Source organism: Pyrus communis, chromosome 5 (assembly GCF_041283825.1).
Source record: "Pyrus communis isolate YQ-2024b chromosome 5, ASM4128382v1, whole genome shotgun sequence".
Classification (NCBI taxonomy): Eukaryota; Viridiplantae; Streptophyta; class Magnoliopsida; order Rosales; family Rosaceae; genus Pyrus; species Pyrus communis.
This window is the reverse complement of record NC_142569.1, coordinates 31,366,475-31,387,177: the sequence shown is the minus strand read 5'-3', so window position 1 is coordinate 31,387,177 and position 20,703 is coordinate 31,366,475. Positions and strand designations below refer to the sequence as shown.

Below are 20,703 nucleotides of genomic sequence, written 5' to 3'. Positions count from 1 at the left end.
TTATTTATTTATTTATTTTAAAAGAGGAACAATTGGTGGAAAGTCACGGTTATCCACCCCTTTCGGGAGGGCCGGGAAGACTCACAGAAGCATTTCAGTCTCCCTGTTATCACAAGTTTGACTTTCACACCAGCAACGAGAAGACTCACAAAAGCAAACCTTTATTTATTTATTGAACATTACTTTTCTTATAATCTTTAGAATTTAGAATTTAGTTTTAAAATCCGAAAATTTAGTCGGCCTTAAATAGCCGTTATATAATTGAAAAATCACAACGGTAGCCTTTTTGAAATAAAATCCCCCCACAACCTCCCACATATTTTCTCAAGGAATCACAACAATTCGTCCTCTCTCTCTCTCTCTCGAACCCAGTTTGCCCTGCGCAAAATTCAAATCTTGAGCAAAGAGCAGTCATGGCGAACGAGAAAGTGAACAGGAAACTGAACGGAGAAGAAAATGAAGAAGAAGAAGAGGAGCCGAAAATACCCGTCTTCACAGTCCTCAAGAACGGAGCCATTCTCAAGAACATCTTTATCGTCAACAAATCCCCGCCGCCGCCGCACTCCAAACCCATCTCCGCAGTCCACCGGAAATCCCATGAAGAAATCTTGATCGTTGGCCGACACCCGGACTGCAACATCGTCTTGACTCACCCCAGCATCAGCAGATTCCACCTCCAAATCCTCTCCGACCCCTTTTCCCAAAAGCTCTCTCTCACCGATTTGTCTTCAGGTAACTATTTATTTGGCATTTCATTAAATTTTCTTTAATTAAATGAGAAAATCCCAAAATATGTGGCTAGTTGGGTTAATTGGGGTTTTCGTTGCAGTACATGGGACTTGGGTTTCGGACAAGAAGATCGAGCCGGGAGTTCGAGTGGAGCTGAGCGAAGGGGACAGGCTCCAGCTTGGTGGTTCCAGCAGGGTCTACAGCCTGCACTGGATTCCTATGAGTCGGGCCTATGATTCTGAAACCCCCTTCCTGCCATTCATAGAGCACGAAGATGATGAAAGTGCAGAACAAGTAGTGGACCTGGTAAGAAATTATGTAGCTTGTTTATTTTGGACATGAATTTGAGGAATGCCTAAAAGATTGTTTGTTGAATTGTTCTTGATTATGTTCTTAATTTCATGCATCTTTGAATTATTACGAATTGAATTGAATGGTTAGTGTGGAATGCCCAAAAGAAAAGATTGTTTCTTGAATGGTTTTTCATTCTTTTGTTTGTTCAATCTGTTTCGTATTTTATCCGAATTCAGTTTAATTGAATTGAATAGGGATTTTCCAGTTGCCAATGACCTTTATTCAAATTTTCTTTTGCGTTTTCTATTTGGGTTCGTGCAGTGGGAGAATTCTTTGTCAGCTGAAAACAAAAAACCTGAATCTCCAGATTCAAATTCAGTGGGTATAGAATCGATGTTCTCCGATGAAATTGTGGGAGTAATTGGGAAGATGGAGGTCCCATCAGCACCTCCGCTGCCGGAAAATGCCATTTACTCAATCTGTGATCAAAGTGAAGAAGGTGGTGAGAACTTATCAAAAGGTAGCGGTGAAGAGAATGAAGTGTCAAGCTTCTGGGCATTTGGAACGGAATCGGTGAACCTGTTTATGAATATGGAAGAATCTAATCCTAGTCAAAAGGAAAACCAGCACCCACAGCCTCACTGTGTCACAGAAGAGGTTTCTGAAAGAGAGAACCCGGAGAATTCCATTTTTACTGCAGAGGAAGGAGAAGCTTATCATGGAAAGAATGATCTTTCTATTCTTTCGACTTTGCCTCTTGTGAATGGAGAAATCCTCGAGGAGACTAAAATTCAGCTAGTTGGGAAAGAAAATCGGACCCCGGAATCAAAACCAAACTTGCCAGTCAACCTGAATGCTGAACATTCTACTGGTGAAAAGGAAGATGAGGCATATCCTGCTACTCAAGTACCTGAGGAATTTGAGAGCCAAAGCCCTTTGAGAAAATATCAGGGACAGATTGATAGTATATGTCTTTCCTCTGGACCTCAGGTGATGGAGAACTCATCCTTGCGGACTGGGGAAGTCCTTGAGGAGGACAAAGATGAACAAATTCCAGAAGAAATCCTGACCCGAGGACCAAAACCGAACTTGCTGATAAGCCAAAAGTTCGAACATTTTGATGAAAAGGAAAAGGAAGCTTATGCTGCTGCTTCTGTACCTGAGAAACTTGAGAACCAAAGCCCATTGGGAAAAGATAATGGACAGACTGATATTTCATGTCTTTTTTCTGGACCTCTTGTGATGGAGAACTTATCATTGCCAATCGGGGAAGTCCTCAGGGAGACCAAAGATCAGAAAGTTGTAGAAGAAAGCCTGACCCCAGAACCAAGATCCAACTTGCTCTCTAACCTGAATTTTGAACATTCTGATGAAAAAGAATGTCTAGTGGATGTGAGTTGTGGAGAATCAGAAAACAAAAGTGTGGCACCAGAAGATCATGAAAAGAGGGATACAAGCATTTCTTCTACACCTCTTGTGACAGAATGTGGAAACTCATCTATGTCAGAGATAATAGATGACAAAGAGAGCCAGACCCCACAATCTCTCTTTACTGCAGAAGGACAGCCTGAATCGGAATTCTGTGAAAGCCCTCCACTGAGATCAGAGAATAAATCAAGCACGAGGATGGGAAGCGTTTGGACAAGAAGAGGCAAACCTGCTAGTGCTGTAAAGCTTCAAACAGATAAGAGCAGAGGAAAATCTACAGAGGCTGGGTATGATGATGATATTGAAGAGGACGAGGAGATCTTTACCCCAGACAAGGAAAATTTCACCCCAAATACTATTCGACTGAGGTCCTTGAAAAAGAAGGGTACGATAAAAGTTAAGCCTTCCAAATCAAGCACATCATCCTCATCGAAACTAAATCTAGTCTCCAATATCCATCAACAAGAGCTGATTGAATCCCCAGGAAAAGAGAACCAGATAATGAAGGAACTCCAGGAAACAAAATTAGCAGGAAATACGTCTGGAAATCAAGCAAGGGTGGGGAAAAAGTTGACAGTAACAAAATTAAGAAGAGAAAGGATTCCCTTTCAATCACTGAAAAGCTCCGGAGGCAAGAACATATCAGAAGACTCAGTCCCTAACACAGCGACAAAAAGCAGCATATCTTTCAGTTCTACTAAAAATAAGGAGGTTGCCAATGCACACTCTGTAAGTTGGTCAATACTAGGTTAAATTTTTCATAAATTTATTCCCACTGCTCTAACTTTCTTCCATGAATTTATTTCCATGGCTCTAACTAGCTTTATCGAGCATAGACATGTAACTCAAAGTTAATTTTCAGAATAAATCTGTTGGAGAAGGAAAGAGGAGCTGGACTATGGTTGCAGACGCTACTACTCTTCTCGACAAGGAATCAAGGAAGTCATTGCAGTTTCTACAAGGTCTTAATGGGACACAGTTAATCATTCCAAGAATGGGTAATGAAATTTGAATACGTGCATCAGTTTTCATGCCTGGTCATTCTATTTGCTAAGTAACGTTGTTGCTGATGATTGTGAATGCACTCGCTTATTGTAAACAGTCATACAGGAACTGGATTGCTTGAAGCAACGTGGCGGCCTTTTCAGAAAGAAAACAGAGGCTGAATCGGTTCTGGAATGGATCGAAGAATGTATGGTTAAAACAAATTGGTGGATCCATGTCCAGAGCTCAAAGGAAGATGGAAGACTGATTGCTCCAACCCCTCCTGTTTCTCCGCAGTCTCTATTTAGTGAGAAGAGTTGGTGCTTTCCTTCTGGGACAACGGGCTCATTGACTTTTTCGAGGTGTGGGAGCACGATGGACCTTGTATCACCATCCCCAGAAGACCATATCCTAGATTGTGCTCTTCTACATAGAAGGATGAAGAGGAATGATGGACAACTTATCCTTCTCAGTAATGATGTTACCCTGAAGATCAAAGCCATGGCAGAGGTAATGATGCTACAACTATTACTTTAACGATTTTTTCCTTCCACCCTTGACGCATCCTTGCGCATAATGCAGGCGTTTTTTTTTTAAACATGATTTTGGTTTTGTTTCAGGGTTTTCTTTGTGAGACAGCTCAAGAATTTCGTGTGAGTCTGGTGAACCCACTTTCTGAGAGGTTTATGTGGCCAGACAGTTCTCCCTGTGGGCGTACATGGTCTTACTCCGGCAATGTAGCTTTGAGAGAAAAGTACAATAGCTGCGGCCCTCTGAAGAAGTTGTCAAATGGTGAAGGTGCAAAGGGCTTGAAGCTCATTCTGCACCACAATTCTCATTACGGGCAGATCCGTTAGATGAACTGAAAAACAGCGTTCATTTCCGTTCTCAACTCAAGTTGTAATGGTGTTGTTATGTCGAGCAAAATGATGCCGAAGAAGTCAACTTATTTGTGCTTTATGAAGCACTTCAACTTCTTTTCAACTGATTTTATCAAGAACTTGAGGAATCAAATTGTCCCCATGTGTTGGTTTTTTTCTGAAAGTAATGTGCTATTGACTAAAGAAGGAACGAACTTGTATACACAAAGGATAAGGGTCGCCTCATCAAAACCTTGTCGGGGATGTAAGGGATTAGATCAAGAACTTGAAGAATCGAAATTTGTTGTTATGCATCATTACATCATTCAAATAAAACGATGCTTTTAAAGAGCTCTGATTCAAATTCTTTACGAAATATACGCGTAATATGTTTGAAGCCTTGAAAGAAAGTTCTAGGTTTTTATTTTTTATTTTTTATTTTTTAGTACATCGATATTTTTACACTAAAGGTAGGGAGAGTTCGGCTAAGCCACACAATGAGCAGCCTAATTTGGTATCGTATTCGCCATCCACGAGATTTGAACCTAAAACCTATCATTTCTGAGTGAAGAGGAATACCACTAGATCGTAGTAAAGTGGTGAAAGTTCTTGTTTGTCAAGAGCAACATACTTAAGACAAATTCAAATTATGTATGCATTATTATTCAGATACATGGGATCACCTAAAACTTACAAGCAGCTCCAAACTGGCAAAGAAAATCATTTATTTAAGCTCAAGAAATCATAAATATATGGGATCATCTAAACCTTACAATTCTTATAGGAAATCATACACTGGGGGCGAGTAATCATTACTGTCGAGGAAGATTGTTGAAATTCGACTCACCTCCTCCAGTTTTGTGAGTGTAATTACATGACCCTGGCATAAGAAAAGAGAATGAACTCTCTGAATCCTCAAACGGGAGTCGAGGGAACTCTTGAAACCCATCAAAATTACAGGTTTCAAAATTCAATGGAGAGAAGTAACTGGTCGGATCATCAATACTTTCTTTCACGTCCATGAGATTTTGAGCTGCACCACCTCCGCCAGGAGCAGTGGAGCTAACACTGAAGTTTATGCTTCCAACTCTGTTTGACGCTTCACTGCCTTCCCCATGGTCTGCTGGCCCTAGAGTTCCTTTTGTTTCATCGAGGGGTATGGCAGGCGTGTGGCCTTGAAAAAGGGTAATGTGCCCAAAAAGCTTGTCTTTCCTCGAGAAGGTAGTGCCACAAGAACAAAGCCACTTGTCCATACCACAATGCTTCTCATGAGTTTTCAGATCTGCAATAACGGAGAACTTCTTGATATTGCATCTGCTGCAAGTGTAACTTTTGTCACAGTGGGTTCTCTTGTAGTGATTCTTGACACACAAAATAGTCTTCAAAGGCTGAAACTTTTTGTGATCCTTGTTCCGCTTGCAGCCGGCATAAGGGCATGAATACCTTTTGATAAGCGTTGGTTCAGAGCTGGATTCTTTGTTTGGTTTAGCAAGTGCTGCTGCGGTTTTGTACTCGTCTCCATGACCTCTCATGTGCATCCTTAAATTTGCATCCCGCTTGAATCCCTTTCCGCAAATTGCACAGAAGTGAGTGTGAGGTGCAAGGATTTCTTCTTTCTCTAACTGTAAAATTTCGTAGCTACCAGGCGGAAGGTTCTCACCTTCATCAGCATCCTCCTCATCTTTGGTTTCATGTTCTTCAACATGCTCAGTCCCATAATTACTTATTAGACCAGTCTGGTTGGCCTGATCAGCTAATTTGCTTCCGCTATTAATTTGCATCTTAACACCCGCATCATTTCCTGCTGCAGAAGGAATAAATGACCCACCAAACTGCCCAAACTGTCCTGTAGAAGGTAATGTGGTGGAAAGCGTATGCTTCACAGATGGTAGAAGACTACCTGCTGTAGAGATCAACTGAGCAATTATTGAAGTAAGATCCGCTGTTATAAGCTGCTGTTGCTGAGCCACAAGTTCATCTGGTCGTCCTAGAACTTGACCTCTCCGGCCAACAATCACATGCACTAAATCCTGAAGCTGATGGATCTTTTGTTCCAGGAATGTGAGATTGCTCAATGTCGTTCTTGCATCCCAGTCTTGGATTTTATTAGGCTGCTGCGCCTCATGCATCTTACCACCTTCTCGATCTGGAATTTTTGTATCATTCTTGGAGTTGCAAGTATGTGACGTTTGCAAATCAGAAGGCTGGTGGAACTTCTTGAAGGACGGTTCCATCCTCATTTCATAATCTAAAACTGAGGGACTTTCCCACTCGCGTTGATGCTGCCGCGATTTGAAATTGCGAAAAGATGGATGATCTGAGGAAATCGTATTTGTCACATCATTCCCAGTGGAAGGATTCTCCCAGGTGTCCCATTGCCTTTCTTTAGGATCCATTTCTCAACTTATATGCTCACCTGATGTATCAAAATCCAACACCAATCCAACTTAATATACGAGACAAGAGAATCGTCATTGTAAGTCAAAGCAACCGCAAACAGAAATGAATCATCCAATTAAGATACAGCTGCACGACAAGCAACCGAAAATCTGAACAAATTCAATACCCAGTTTCCCCACCAAATTATCACCAAATTATTCATGAAATGATTCAAAAAATAAAATAACTTTCAGCATAAACTGTAAATATCCTCATAGGGTAACAATTCTCAGAGTTAAATCATTAATCCCTACCTATTTCCCATCCAGAATTCAACTTAGTTTTCCAAAAACAATTTATATTGACCGATTAGGAGCTTTATGTGCATATTAAACAACTTTAATGACAAACTTATTGCTAATTAACAACTAAGAAACCCAAAATCTCAATTCAAGATAGCTCAAGCCGAATTATTTTCACTAAACCCAAGTAAGAAACCCAAAATCCCATCAAATAGCATTCATAATTCCCAAAAGCAGCACAATCCATTTCAGTTAGACAAAACAGATTACATAAGATCCTACCACATACAAAAAATAAAATCAAAAAATCAAAAATCAAATATAAATATATATATATATGAGAACCCTAGAAAGGGAGGTAAGAAAATCACCAGATTGTAGAGTGCTTGTGCTTATATGCTCTTTTGCCTCCTCTCCTTCTCCACTCAGTTGGCTGTCAAATTTATATACTCGTTTGACACACAAGTTGAGCTCAGCTGCATCTATATATATACATATACATATGTAGATATATATCAGCAATCTCTCTGTGTGTTTTTTTCCAAATATCAGCAGTCTCTGCTTTACGGTTTACAGTCTAACACAGTGGGGCCAAGGGCTAGCAGTCAACCCCGTCAATCAGACCGTTCATCGGCTGTGATCGGATCTTTGATTAGTTTTGTATGGTCGAGATTTCTCACCGAAAGAGACGAAGTCTGGAGTCTGATTGGATATGCGAGGGGCCCCAGAACTCGGAACGACTTTTTCCGTGTGTAATTAATTCTTTAGAATTTGTGGGCATGCAATTTCAATTCGACTTGGTTTGGTTTAGTGTGCGTTATTTGACTCGTATCATTAAAAAATTAAAAATAATAAATCGTCATCGAACTTATTATTTACAATAATTACATTTGAAATTATTATTACATCGTAAATCTGGGTAAGAAGATTACATTTTTTCAAACGTTAAGACTTATGGTTTATTTAGCGTTTGGGCATTTTAAATGGGAAATGCAAAATGTTTTGAAATGAAAAGTTTGCACGGTGGTCGAAAAACAGAATCTAAATTATTCATCTTTACTAGAAGATGTAAATAAAGATGTCTATTTACATTATTTTTTATGATTTTATGAGATGATCCGTTAGATTCCTAATCTACATATTTCTTAGAATAACTCATTTATATTTTCTAAAAAGGCTAATATGAGGCTGTTACATCTTAAATTTGCATCTTAAACATAGACCATGTTATAAAATAAGAAAAGGAGGAATAAAATATGCGATTAGACGAGTGAAGTGGTGGAGGTTTACTACAAAGTAAAGTAACGGAGGAGGAATGTGCGCCAACGTTTCGTCTCGGAACGGGAAGGTGCCTTGGTTTCTTCTAGGAACATGGTCGGCATGTACAACTGTAGACATCATTTTCGTGTTCACAACAACTCTCCAATCCCCATGAGATATGACCTAACTAGGACATGTATTGCCTGTCCAGATGACTACTCCAATTTACCATTTGTTAAACGGTTTGATTTGATTCGGTTTTAATGTCATTCCATGGACCTCATCTAAACGCGTTATCTTGCCTTAATGTTGTTTTTTTTTTATGAGAGATTTCGTAATGCCAAAGTTAATAAAGTGCACTACATGAGTATTATAAAGTCACTACATAAAGTAGAGAAATATTGACACTTAATACTACAATATAGTGATATTTCTTTTCACTTGTAAGTAATAGGTTTTAGGTTCGATTCTCGAGCAAAGGTGAATTTGATCCACATTATTGTGGCTGACCTATTGTGAGGCTTGAGCCACTCCCACACCCCCTTAGTGTAGATAATATCGTTTGTTAAAAAAAAATTTAGAGTAATGCTAAAGAGACTCTCAAAAGTGGGACTCTCCATAGACTCTCTGTCACCTCATGTTTTTGGCACAATGTTTTGTAATGTTGACACAAGAATTAACATTAAATTGTAAGGTGGTAGATAGTCTATCGAGGATCCTATTTTTGAAAGAGTCTCTTTAGTATTTCTCAATAAAGTATTTTTCAAATGACTTATTACTTCATTACAAATTCATGCATTGCATCTAATCACCTCAAATCTCTTTATCTAATCATTATTGATATAGAGACATTGAGAGGAGAGATTTAGACTAAGTGACACAATGTGTTAGTCATAATTAGGCATCGAACTTTTCATTCGTATGAGACAATGCTAATACTTTTATTTACAAATAAAGATAAATACTATTAGACCGCACTATGAATGACTCAGTACCAATGATTTAAAGTGCATTTTTTACAATATACTCATCCAAACATGATGTGGGTAGGGCTTACCCCAGCTGCCCACCAAAACTAGTTCAAAGTCCAGACCGTGCCGTGCCCACTTTAAACGGGCCAGAGTTGGGCTTGATTCGGCCTGACCCGACCCATTTTACAGAAATTTCAATTCGGGCGGCATTTGCATTGTCGAATTTGATCGAAGGTGCATTTCGGATCAGGATCCTCTCATAAGCAAAAGGGTGAGGATCCTCTGACTAATCTTATCGTACAGTTGAAATTTTATTCAACAATTATAATTAATATAATTTGAAGATCTGTCTCTAGTAAATTTTAACACTCGAACTTGGTCAGAGTATCCTCACCCTTGCTCGGGAGAGGATCCTGATCCGTGCATTTCGACGCCGTTATCTTTTATCTGTGGGAGGAGGTAGAGGCCGCCGGAGCTATGCTGGCAGTTGCAGTGCCGGTCAGATTGAGATTTGGCGCGCATTTGCTTGGTATACACAAACCCCTGACGGTAATTCCAACTTCTTCTTCCTCAACACGCTGCTTCTTCCTCTTTCCCTCTCCTCCTCCTCGAAACGTTTCGCTGAGGCAGACTCCTCGTGACCTCTTCCGCCGAAACGTTTCCCAAACCCCTGCCCCTGCGGCCAGTGATTCCGTTTCCGTTTCTTTCCCGAAAGACTCTCCTCTCTTTGGTAAGTGCAGTGTTTCAAAAATTGTACCACACTTACATTCCATGATAATTCATGTGCTGCATTTATTTTCCAAGTCTGAATTACCTCAACTGTTTGGTTGCTGAGAAAATTTGAGGGGAATAACTAGACTATTATGCTATGCTATGATTTGTTTACTTGGGCTGAGAGAAAATCTGGGTTAATTTTTGTATTTTCTCAGGAACCAAACAGATAACTAGTGTGTCAACTGTGGTTGTGGAGTTGGGGTAAAATTGATAATTAAGACATTAAAGTGAAACCGAATTGGAATCAACTACTTATTAGAATGTGGACCATGATTCAGGATTGGAGGATCTACTAGTGAGCTTCATCTTGGGGAAGAAGAGGGCCACAGAAGTTTCCCACTTGTAAGAAATCAATCACTAGTTTCCCTAAATATGTCTGCATTTCGGGCATGTTTTTGTTTACTTATACCTACATTTGCATTGTTATGTTTGAGCGTACCATTAACCCACTTCTGGTTTTCAAGGCAAGCATCTCGAGCCTTTTGGTTTTGTATTATGCACAATGACTGCACATTAATTGGTTTAACAAACATCTAAATTCGCGAGCTTTGAGTTTTATACGTAATTTTGTGCGGTATGTCTCATGAAATACATTATCATTCTTAGTTTTTCCTTTATTTTGTTATAGTATTGTTTAAACTCTGAATATCTTCTAGTTTCTTTTCTTAACAGGGTATGGAAACATGTTGTCCAAAAAGGTGATACGGTCATTGATGCCACTTGTGGCAATGGTCATGATACCTTAGCGATGCTCAAGATGGTCGCTGATGAATCGGGAAAGGGTTCTGTTTATGGACTTGACATTCAAGAAGCTGCTTTGCAGAAAACTTCTTCTCTGCTGGAAGATTCGGTCACTCCAAATGAGGTACCTTTGACAAATTGTCTTCTTTCTGAGGAAGGAGAAAGTTTATGCATTTGTAATTCATGATTCCAAATTTTGTCTTCTGAGGAAATAAAAAGTTGGAGTAGTTGTGTGAGACTTGAGAGGTCACTGTATCAACAAAACTGCATGTGAAGTAATAAAAGAATTGGGCAGCTCGTTTTGGACCCGTTGGGGGAAGGAAATCGGTGGTCTTGATTCCAAAACAAGTGTGGATAAAAAAATTGTGTTCAGTCCATGAGTAATTTATTGTCTCATCATCACTGGTTGAACCTCCATTGCATATCATGTAGGACTAATTTTACAGGAAATATAGGCTTTGCCTTGATCTCCTGCTTATTCTTAGTTGCAGAGTCCATTGGAGTGGAGTCAGAGTAGTATCTGATGTACTCATGTTTTCACCACTGTCTTTATGATTAGTTCTTCTAAATGCACCATATTTGACTGTTGAATAATAAAGAAAATGATTGTGATTGCTCATTAGATTTAAAAAAGAGGTTTTAACGGCACTTTATTACGGAGAATTCTGGCTTTCATTGTATTTCTATGTTTGTGCTTCTGTGTTATGCTTGACTTGTATACTCAAAGCCTTATCAACATACACAAGTTTGCCTTGATCGAGTTATTTATTAGTGTGATTGAAACCAACTATAATGATGTTTATCACGCTTTCATTCTGGACTGGTGGTTGGGACTGGACTGAACTATCTTGTGGTTTTACTTTTAGTTTTTTTTTTTTTGTTTTTTTTTTTTGCTGTGGGTAATATTGTGGACATATGAAAATTCTTCTTAGTTTCAATTATATGTAGAAGGGACTTGTTAAGCTGTTCTCCAAATGCCACAGTAAAATGCATGAAGTTCTACCAAGGAATACATCTGTTAGGTACTCACTTTAATTCAAGATTCTTGATGATCTCATCCCATTCTTTTGTGTATTGAGTCAGAGTGATAACGTGAAACCCTAATGGAATTTAATTTTATGCCAGTACCTTTGACCTCTATGTCTCTTGTACATCAGTTCTTCATTAACGAATGCAAAGAAAATCAGTTAAGAAAACAAGAATACATTCAGAAAGCTTACATGCCTGGTATTATGCAATTGCATAAGTCCAGCTTCGAAAAATAGTGTATTGTGGAGGTGTATAATGATTGTTTGCTAGCTAGTTGACAGTTTTGTGTTATTAGTGTCTAAGCTTGGTCACTGTGTTTGCACCATTCTTTAAATTCAATAAAAGCATTGTTTTTCCTTTTTTTATGTAGGGAATTGTTATTGGCACTCCAAATTTCTCATTCTGCACTCCATTCATATTTAGAAACAAAAATACACTTGTGAGGAGTGTAGAATGAGATTTTTGGAGTGCCAATAACACTTCCCTTTATATATATAAAAAAGAGGGAATTGTTATTATCACTCCAAAAATCTCATTCTACACTCCAAACTTTCTATATTTGGAAAGAAAAATACACTTGTGAGGAGTTTAGAATGAGAATTTTGGAGTGCCAATAACACTTCCCAAAAAAAAAAAATATATATATATATATATGTATGTATATAACAGAAGAAGAGAAAATGAAATAAGTGTTTTGGACAGCTGAAAACATAGAATCTTTATTCATATAGACGGCAATATTGTTGACCACATTACTGCAATAGGAAGAACTTGCTTCCTGAGAACTTTGATTAAATGGGTGTTGCCAGGCTTGTCGCTTTCAACCTAGGCTATCTTCCATGGGGTGACAAAACACTCACCACGCGGTCAGACACAACATTAAAAGCATTGGAAGCTGCAAAAGGTATCCTGATGGACGGAGGGCTTATCAGCTTAGTGGTTTATGTGGGGCATCCTGGTGGATGGTAACATTTCTGCTCTAATATTTTCTTTTTCTTCACTTTGTATGCTAGTTTGTGCTTCCTGGGTTTTATTTCACTCATTGTGCAGTTTAAGCAAAACCATATTACAATTACAACTGACTGAGTAATTTTCTTGTTAAATACGGGAATAAACATATGAGATTGGATTGTTAGGAACAGCTTTGGTGAATACTGGTAACTCTTAGATGGAGTATTAGAATGAAAAAATCCATAGGGAAATATAAGATTAATTAAGTTCCTCCAAGCTCCGTCTGAAATATATGGTTATTTATTATCAAAACAAAAAAAAAAGTTCTTTGGCAGCAGAATACTATGTAATGATATGGAAACAAAGTTTAAACGATTGATATTAGTTGTCCCTTAATGATTTTAATTAAGTGGAAGCATGACTTGGAATTTATTGTGGAATGAAGAGTGAAAATTGGAAGCTTGATAGAGAATACAGGTTGAGTTGCGGAAAAAGTGAGGTTTGAGTTTGGGAAACAGATTTTTATAGTAATTAGCCTCATCTCTTTAGACTGTCTTTATATCATGATTTTCCCATTGCTGGAATGTGTGCCAATCTGTCCTCCTTCCCTCTTAGTTGGGATTTTTGTGTGTCAGAGAAACCTTAATGAGTAAGAATGGAGAGGTCCAGTCTTTACTGACAGACCTTGAAACTGGGTGATTGGTTCCAAGTAGAGCTGAGCGCGTAAGAGAGTATGGACGTCAGAGGCTTCTCGAATATTTGCCTGCTTATCTTTTTCAGATGTGTTGAATAATTGTACCCTTGCTACTGTCACACCTTCCTTTGTAATATGGGAAGCTAAAGAACCTTCTAAGTTGCTAGTTTGGCTAATTGCTCGTGAGAAGATTAATATTTGTGAAATGTTTCAAAGAAGACGGGGGCTTCTACAAATATGGATCACTTATTGCTTCATTTCCCTGTGCGATATCCTTTATGGTCGCGATTACTCAAGGTGACAGGCCTATGGTGGTCCATTCCAGTGTCATATAATGCTTTGTTGTGTGAGAATTTAGTTTCTTTAGGGGTACGAAAGAAGGGTTTTATGGGCAGAACTGAATAGGAAGGTTTTTGGTAATGGGGTGTGCTATCCACACTCTTTTTTTACTTCTCCCACACCCCTTTTTAATTTTTGTCCTTTGATCTTATTCAACTGATCCAATCGGACGGCCGAAAATTAGAAGAGTGTGTGAGAAGTAAAAAAGGGTGTGTGGATAGCACACCCCTTGATAATTTGGCTGATGAGGAGTTGGATTGTTTGTGGGATTCAGATTTTAGGCTTCTCTGTGGGCATCTGCTGCTTCAGATTTCAGAGAGTTGTTTGTTTTTTTTCCTGTTATTTATGCTACTGAGGAGTATGTTATTTTTAGGATTGTTTATGATTTTGTTCGTATCTTGTTTAGCTTAATACTGGCAGTTGTGTTCTTCTCATCGACTCTTATGTTTTAGACTTATGTTTTCCTTTTGGAAATTCAGGGAAGAACTGAAGACTGTCCAAGATTTCATCTCCAAATTACCGGTTGAGACGTGGATCTGCTCCGAGTTTCAGACAGTAAACCGATCATGGTCTCCAGTTCTTGTTTTCATATTCAAGAGATGTTGAATCGGTCAGTTGCTCCAATATTCATGTCTTATTCAAAGGATGAAATCTTGTAGCACGAAAATCTCTGTTACTGTCAAGATAACAGCAAGAAATTCCTATACACATATCCTTTGTTAACGGTCAAGGTCATGCTTCTCGTGCTCAGTTATTGTCCGCGTAGACGCTTCTCTTCGCAGCATTGAAACCTGTTGCGAGTTCAAATTCTTTGTCCTCTTTGATTAAAAATAGAAAGAAAGAAAAATTTGTTTATTTTTGGGAAACAAAATAATTCTCCCTGTACAAACTACACGTGGTAGCTTGGGGCCCAATCTCCACACAAAAGACATTGTCCAGTTACCTAAATAACTTGTAACACCAAGTATCAAAGGAATAAGACCCTTCTAGACACAGGTAAGAAGAAATTCGACATCATAAGCATTCAAATGCACCCGTTGGGTGGAATTGGTACATTGGCGTATTTCGCTGAGATTTGCAGTCCCAAAACTTTCAGCACTCACTCATGCACTATAACCATCTGACCACATTGCAATCTACCACCGCGAAGTTTCTCTTAGCCACCGTAGAACAAAATCTGAGATCCCAGAAACACGAGGAGAAAAGCATATCAGAAGCAACAAAAATGGGAGAGGGAGGGAGGAACAAGACAGGTAGTGAGAACTTACGATAAATTCCGCAATCAGAAGCATAAAAGTATATCAGTCTGCACTCAGTTGTTCTTCGATTTCAGGACTTTTATATGGTAGCACATCCCAGCACATTAAAATAATATAGTTCTTCATACCACCCACTGTACAAATTTTAATGGAAAATAGGTCAGGGGGAAAAAATTATTTACATGATCATTCTGTATGTGCTAATCCTAGAACACTGGTCTATAAAAGTGAATTAATTCTTTATAAAAGCTTTCAGATGATATCAGTAATCTTAAGCTCAAAGGATTAAGATTTCAGAAGAAATACTTTGGCGATGAAAATTTTGGGGCCCATTTAATAACCATTTCAAGTTTAGTCTTTTATGTTTAATTTTTGGTAATATACAGGAGAAGGAGAGATGAATTGAGGAGGAAGGATGGTGAGAGAGAAGTAGAAGAAATGTATATGGAATGGTACACAAAAGGGAACCAAAAACCAAAAACTAAAAACAAATTTAAGTTGTTTGCACCCTCCTCCCACCGTTCCAAGTGGTAATCCAAAAAGCGACATCATCTCTTATATTTTCCTTCATTTTTTTTCTCCCTCCTCCCACCCTTTCACAGTGGTAATCCAAAAAAACACATCAGCTCTTATATTTCCTAAATCTCTCTCTACAAAAATCCCAACATCTCACTCACACAACTAGAATTACCATACTCTAAACATTAGATAGAGGGATTTGTAATCACTAGATGTAATGCACTTCGAGGGCTTTGTAAATGACTACTTGAAATAAGTCATTTGAGAATCCTTTAGAGCTCTATCAAGAAGACGTTTGACGAATATAAGCTTAGGTGTATATATTATGTAGAGAAATAATGAATTAAACAATCTGAGAGCCAGGTGCATTGGAAAAATGAATAAGATTGTATCATGGTAATGCATATACGAGAAAAATCCAATATCCTCATGTAAAGAACGGATTAAATTGAATAAAGGACATGTGTGTGTTAGACAATGACACTGTAAAAGTGAAATATGTTGCTCATACATTAGTTCATTTTTTCTCTCTAGATGATATTTTATTGATAGAATGAACTGTTATGGTAGACTGCACTTTATAGTATTTCAAAATTTCAGAAGTGCCATAGTTATGTAACGGACATGTAGAATGAAATGTATAAATTTTTAAACTTTGAGAAATGTACAGGCAAGACAAATCAGTAAATTAAAGACCTCATCCTCAACAAGACCGCCCCACCTCCCCATACCCCCAATGGGAAACAAGGAACGGATCATGAACTTGTTTCTGTCATATGGAAAGGTACAAGCAATTACCTATCAGCTTAGCCATTTGAAACAGATGCTCTTTGACGACTGAAATTCCCGGTTTCTTCCAAGAATTTATAGAAGTTGGACAGAGTTGCTGAATCATTGCTTGTGTCTCACGTAACCAACCACTCCTCTGTAAGTTTAACATCAACATCCCTGCAGAAAAGTGTGACTGGGGAATATCAAGAACTATGGACTACTATAGAGCAAGGTAATAAGAAAACTCTGAATAACAAAATTATCCCTGGAATTTACTGATAAAAGAAAATTAACACCGCAAGCATATTAATTACCTCCTAAGGGAAAGAATCTCGTGGTTCCTCCTTAGGTAATCAGCATGTTTTGTTAGAGCATCTTGAGCATACTGTCTGCCCACAGTTCTGACTGCAGCTGTGTTTAGTAGATTTTCCAATGAACCATGCTTTTTCAAGAGCTTTAGGGCAGTCTTCTGACCAAATCCAGGAGCTAGATGTTGGATTCCAGGAACACCATCAGTGTGATCACCCACAATGCACCCTCGGCATTAAGTTAACAGAATTACAAAACATGTTCTGGAAGTGAATGAATATTATATTAAGAGGGGTTTATCACACAGGAATGCGGCCTAGTAAAACCACTCTGGGAGCTTAGAAGAAATGTAAACAAACTGACAAATTAAGAAGAAATGATCAGTCTCTGAAAGAACTCCAATTTAGTTTTTTGCTGCCTAAAAACTGTTAACTGTATGGCAGATAACTCTTATTTAAACCCATTATGTGTGTGTTGGAATTTGATCAAATGCTTTACAAAACATTGCAGTACAGTTGCTGTCCAATTCTCATCCGTGAATAAATTATCTGAATATGTCAGTGTTCACTCTATGACATCCTAGCTAAATTAATGAGTATTTTTAATTAAGCCCTAAAAACTATAGACTACATGAATCAATAAGTCTTATATAACAGTGAACAGTCACAGATATAGCATTATGAAGAAAACTGTCTAGGATAAGATACATCAACATCATAACTGGCTCTGGAAACAAAACTAGAAAACATTTATCATAAAAAAATGTCAAATTAGAGTCATATTGCTATCACCAACATAATTAATTGAAATATGAAACCACCACATTACAATTATACTTACTAAGGCTCAAATCACAGCATGGATCACAGTTATACTGAGCTATGTAGTGCTTAAGAGTGTAAAACGACCAGCATTCTAACTCGTCCAGGGCATAACAAGCTGGACATCTTCCGAAAGCAATTGCTTAAAATCTTTATCAGGAGAGGAAATCACCACCCGATATCCTGTTTGAATAACTTGCCCCACAAGTGTAGCTATAACATCATCAGCTTCATGACCTTCTACTTGAATGACTTGCACCACTTTATGTTCAAAATAACGCAAAGCAGAAAACCAAAATATTTAAATTTTATCATCTACAGGCCTTTATGAGAGATTTCATGTTTTAAGCTTCAATTCCACTAGCTTCAGGCATGGCTTAAAGAATTCAATATGATAGGAGGTATCCAGACTAATAAAAAATTATGTATAAATTCAAAACTTATAAGGATACGATTTTTAAATAGTGAGCAAACTGGTTATTGAATTTTTATTTCAAACAAGTAGATCCTTGCCTGTTCATAAATACAGGTAATCATGTATATTGGAATGATAAGCAGTAAAATAGGAAAGAAACAGATCTCCCATACTGTCAAACGCTCAGTACTATTTTGACATATTATAGCTGTTTTATTGTTTCTACTCCTTCCCAGGTCTTTTAGAAAATAAAAATAAGAAACAAAAGGTAGAGGGGTTCAACCTGGAGAGTCTATCAAATAGATGTCGGTCTTTGGTGCACGGGATATAAAAGCATATCTAATGCATGAAAAGTAGCCTTGAAAAAAGTGTTATTTAGCGTCAAATGACACTTCTAATGGGACATATCTAGCCTAGGCTAAAATAGCCCAGGGCTCTTCAAGGGGCTAGTTTATCCCCGGCTCTTGCCCAAGGCTCTTGAAGGGTCAACTTACGAAGAAATTGGTTGCCAATGAAAACTAGCCACCTAACACTTTTTTGCCCCTAACCTAAAAATTTTGAGAGTGCCCTTGCCCTTTCCACTAAACTTTCTCTAATTGACCAAATATGATAGGATAGGATAGGATTAGATCCTGTATCTTGTATTATGTGTAGCATCAGATATGAGCTCCAAGTAGGAATGGGTTTGACAAAAGATAAATAACAGTTTATTTACCAAAAACAAAAAAAAAAAAACTATTTATTTAGACTTCATTGAAAATATGATTATGATAAAGGAAAGAATGGATGTTGCAAGAATATAATAAGTTGGTAGTTGTAGTAAGTGGTGGCAAGTGGCAACAGAAGCAACAATGATCATATAACCATAGTGGTGATAGTGGGGAAAACAGCATCAGTGTAGGTGGTGTGCTAATTCCTTGGTCGTGCTAATGTCTTGGCAGCAGCATTAAATAACACAGGTGATAACTGTAGTGTGTTGACAATGAAAATGATGATAACAACGGTTGGTAGTATTGGTAGTGACAGTGCTAGTAATAATGTAGTTTGCATGGTCCATTTCTTTCTTTACTCTGTTAGAATTTTTTTTGTTGCTTCATACATCATGTTAATGTTTGTGTACTCGGTAGTTGCCTCTCAATGTTCTATTAACAAACTATTACTTATTAAAAAATTAATTTTGATTAATGCTTCTAGCTCTATAATCAGATTCATATTTGCTCTAAAGATAATATTACAACCTCATGTGATAATACCAAAACAGACACTAACTCACAGGCACATTGCATTTCCGAAGAACATTGGTGATGACTCCATGTGATCTTCCAACATGCCCCCTTGAAAACTGTCTTATGAATTTCCACCTATGTGCTTTATAAGATGGTAATAACTGTCTGCGGTGCTCACTTCCTCCTTCCCCATCAACAACCTGCAAGTGCAGAATTTAGAAAAAGTAGATATATTTACCGCTACCAAGATTAACCATCATGATACAACATTAGTTAATTGTAATTTCAAAGTCAAGATGATCAAATTCCGAGAATCATGGAAGAATAATTAGCTTTGTAGAGAGTCTACAAGGTCCAATGACTTATCACACTTCCCTTCATAAAAATACATGGCTTTGTGCATAACGGATATTATGTTTCTGCTTGGGCTATCGAGTTAAACAATGGCGGGCCACTAACCACGTAGAAATCATAAACTGCTTCTTAACCCTTCAATAGGGTAATCAAACTTCCCTGTAAGCATCACAAAAAATGCTCAGGTGTGGAGCTACATAGTGGCTCCTGTCAAATATATTTTGCCAAGCTAGCTATCTATCTTTCCCTAACCAATTTAATTTGTGGAACCTTTGAGCTAAGATTAAACATTATGTCAAGAGAAAGAGGAAAAACCCAGTGAAGCATTTCATCGAACACATGGTGCCAAAATGGGTAAAGTGGACTTCAAGCAATAACAGGGTCGGATAGGCTAACTTGATTGAGAAATAAGGAGACCCAATGAGCAAAAGCGTGTAAGCTGGGACTGGTTCCTGCATAACAGAGAGGATTGACCTCTAAAAAGAAGAACCTTTTCTTGCTTGCCTTGTTTGGCAACACTATTTGTCCATCATCAACCGGTTGTTTATACCCACAAGTACTAGTGGAAGAAGAGGAAGAAGAAGACGAAGAAGAAGAATCTGCAACTCCACGAATCTTGCATGCTTTTGTATTTGTTGACACTATTACTACGAATGGGAAGATGTGGGCTTACAGAAAGAAGGGGTCTGATATGAACGCGGGTGGGAACTGCTACTTCTACCATTTCCAATAAATTTGATATTGCAACTCGTCTTTAGAAGCCGGATATTACTCCAGATCCAACAAATTAAACTAAATTATGTTATAAACCACCACGTCGTATTTCATACGGCACATTGTGAGTTCTATTCATCCAAATTGTTGAGTTTATCTGGCTGTAACACAAGCAAAGTAAAATTCTCCATAAATTCTTTGGGCTCGAAAGAGATGAATAATGTGGTTTGTTATCAATTGTTCTCCTAAAAAAAAATAAATAAAAGGTTGAAAGTGAACGGAAATGCACTCATCAAACATATAAGATAGTCTTACAAAGTGAAAGGTGGTGTGGATTCAAATTTTGTTGTTTCCCCTTTTGCATTTCCCCATATTGTTTATTTAATTAAATTTCGAGCTGCTGAGTCTGTTTGACTGTGACCACGGACAAGGTAAAATTCCTCATAGTTTCTTTGGGCCTGAAAATGGTGAATAACTGTAGCTTGTCACCAGTTGTCCCCTTTTATAGAAAAAAAAATTGAAATTTTGGATCTTGAATGGTGTAAGATTATATGGAACAACTTCTTCTGCTAGGTTTTCT

The 20,703-nt window shown here is 38.0% G+C and overlaps 2 protein-coding genes and 2 pseudogenes across 5 annotated transcripts; 2 read left to right on the top strand and 2 right to left on the bottom strand.

Moving 5' to 3' along the window:
* The first annotated feature begins 271 nt into the window (after positions 1 to 271).
* On the top strand, positions 272 to 4,646 carry LOC137725840 (FHA domain-containing protein PS1). The gene is made up of 6 exons (XM_068464646.2): positions 272 to 732; positions 830 to 1,035; positions 1,345 to 3,180; positions 3,314 to 3,449; positions 3,554 to 3,945; positions 4,056 to 4,646. Exons 1-6 carry the CDS (start codon positions 414 to 416, stop codon positions 4,290 to 4,292), a joined length of 3,126 nt encoding a protein of 1,041 aa, XP_068320747.2. The 5' UTR covers positions 272 to 413; the 3' UTR covers positions 4,293 to 4,646.
* Positions 4,647 to 4,923: 277 nt separating this feature from the next.
* LOC137725841 (protein SENSITIVE TO PROTON RHIZOTOXICITY 1 pseudogene) lies at positions 4,924 to 7,640 on the bottom strand (annotated as a pseudogene). Its single transcript, XR_015963101.1, has 2 exons — positions 7,348 to 7,640; positions 4,924 to 6,711 (listed from the first exon to the last, which is right to left on the bottom strand). The product of XR_015963101.1 is annotated as a protein SENSITIVE TO PROTON RHIZOTOXICITY 1 pseudogene (transcript).
* A 1,821-nt stretch (positions 7,641 to 9,461) lies between these two features.
* Positions 9,462 to 14,465, top strand: LOC137725866 (S-adenosyl-L-methionine-dependent methyltransferases superfamily protein). 2 transcript variants are annotated; one of them, XM_068464688.2, is made up of 6 exons: positions 9,462 to 9,937; positions 10,260 to 10,323; positions 10,654 to 10,846; positions 11,671 to 11,744; positions 12,561 to 12,716; positions 14,215 to 14,465. In XM_068464688.2, exons 1-6 carry the CDS (start codon positions 9,685 to 9,687, stop codon positions 14,339 to 14,341), a joined length of 867 nt encoding a protein of 288 aa, XP_068320789.2. In that variant the 5' UTR covers positions 9,462 to 9,684; the 3' UTR covers positions 14,342 to 14,465. The 2 variants fall into 2 exon arrangements, with proteins under 2 accessions (XP_068320789.2, XP_068320790.2); XM_068464689.2 differs by lacking the exon at positions 10,260 to 10,323 and having other exon boundaries at positions 9,467 to 9,937; positions 10,638 to 10,846.
* A 69-nt stretch (positions 14,466 to 14,534) lies between these two features.
* LOC137725867 (uncharacterized) lies at positions 14,535 to 20,238 on the bottom strand (annotated as a pseudogene). Its single transcript, XR_015963100.1, has 7 exons — positions 19,775 to 20,238; positions 19,103 to 19,255; positions 17,434 to 17,675; positions 16,599 to 16,821; positions 16,312 to 16,461; positions 15,004 to 15,128; positions 14,535 to 14,912 (listed from the first exon to the last, which is right to left on the bottom strand). The product of XR_015963100.1 is annotated as an uncharacterized LOC137725867 (transcript).
* Between the last annotated feature and the right edge of the window lie 465 nt (positions 20,239 to 20,703).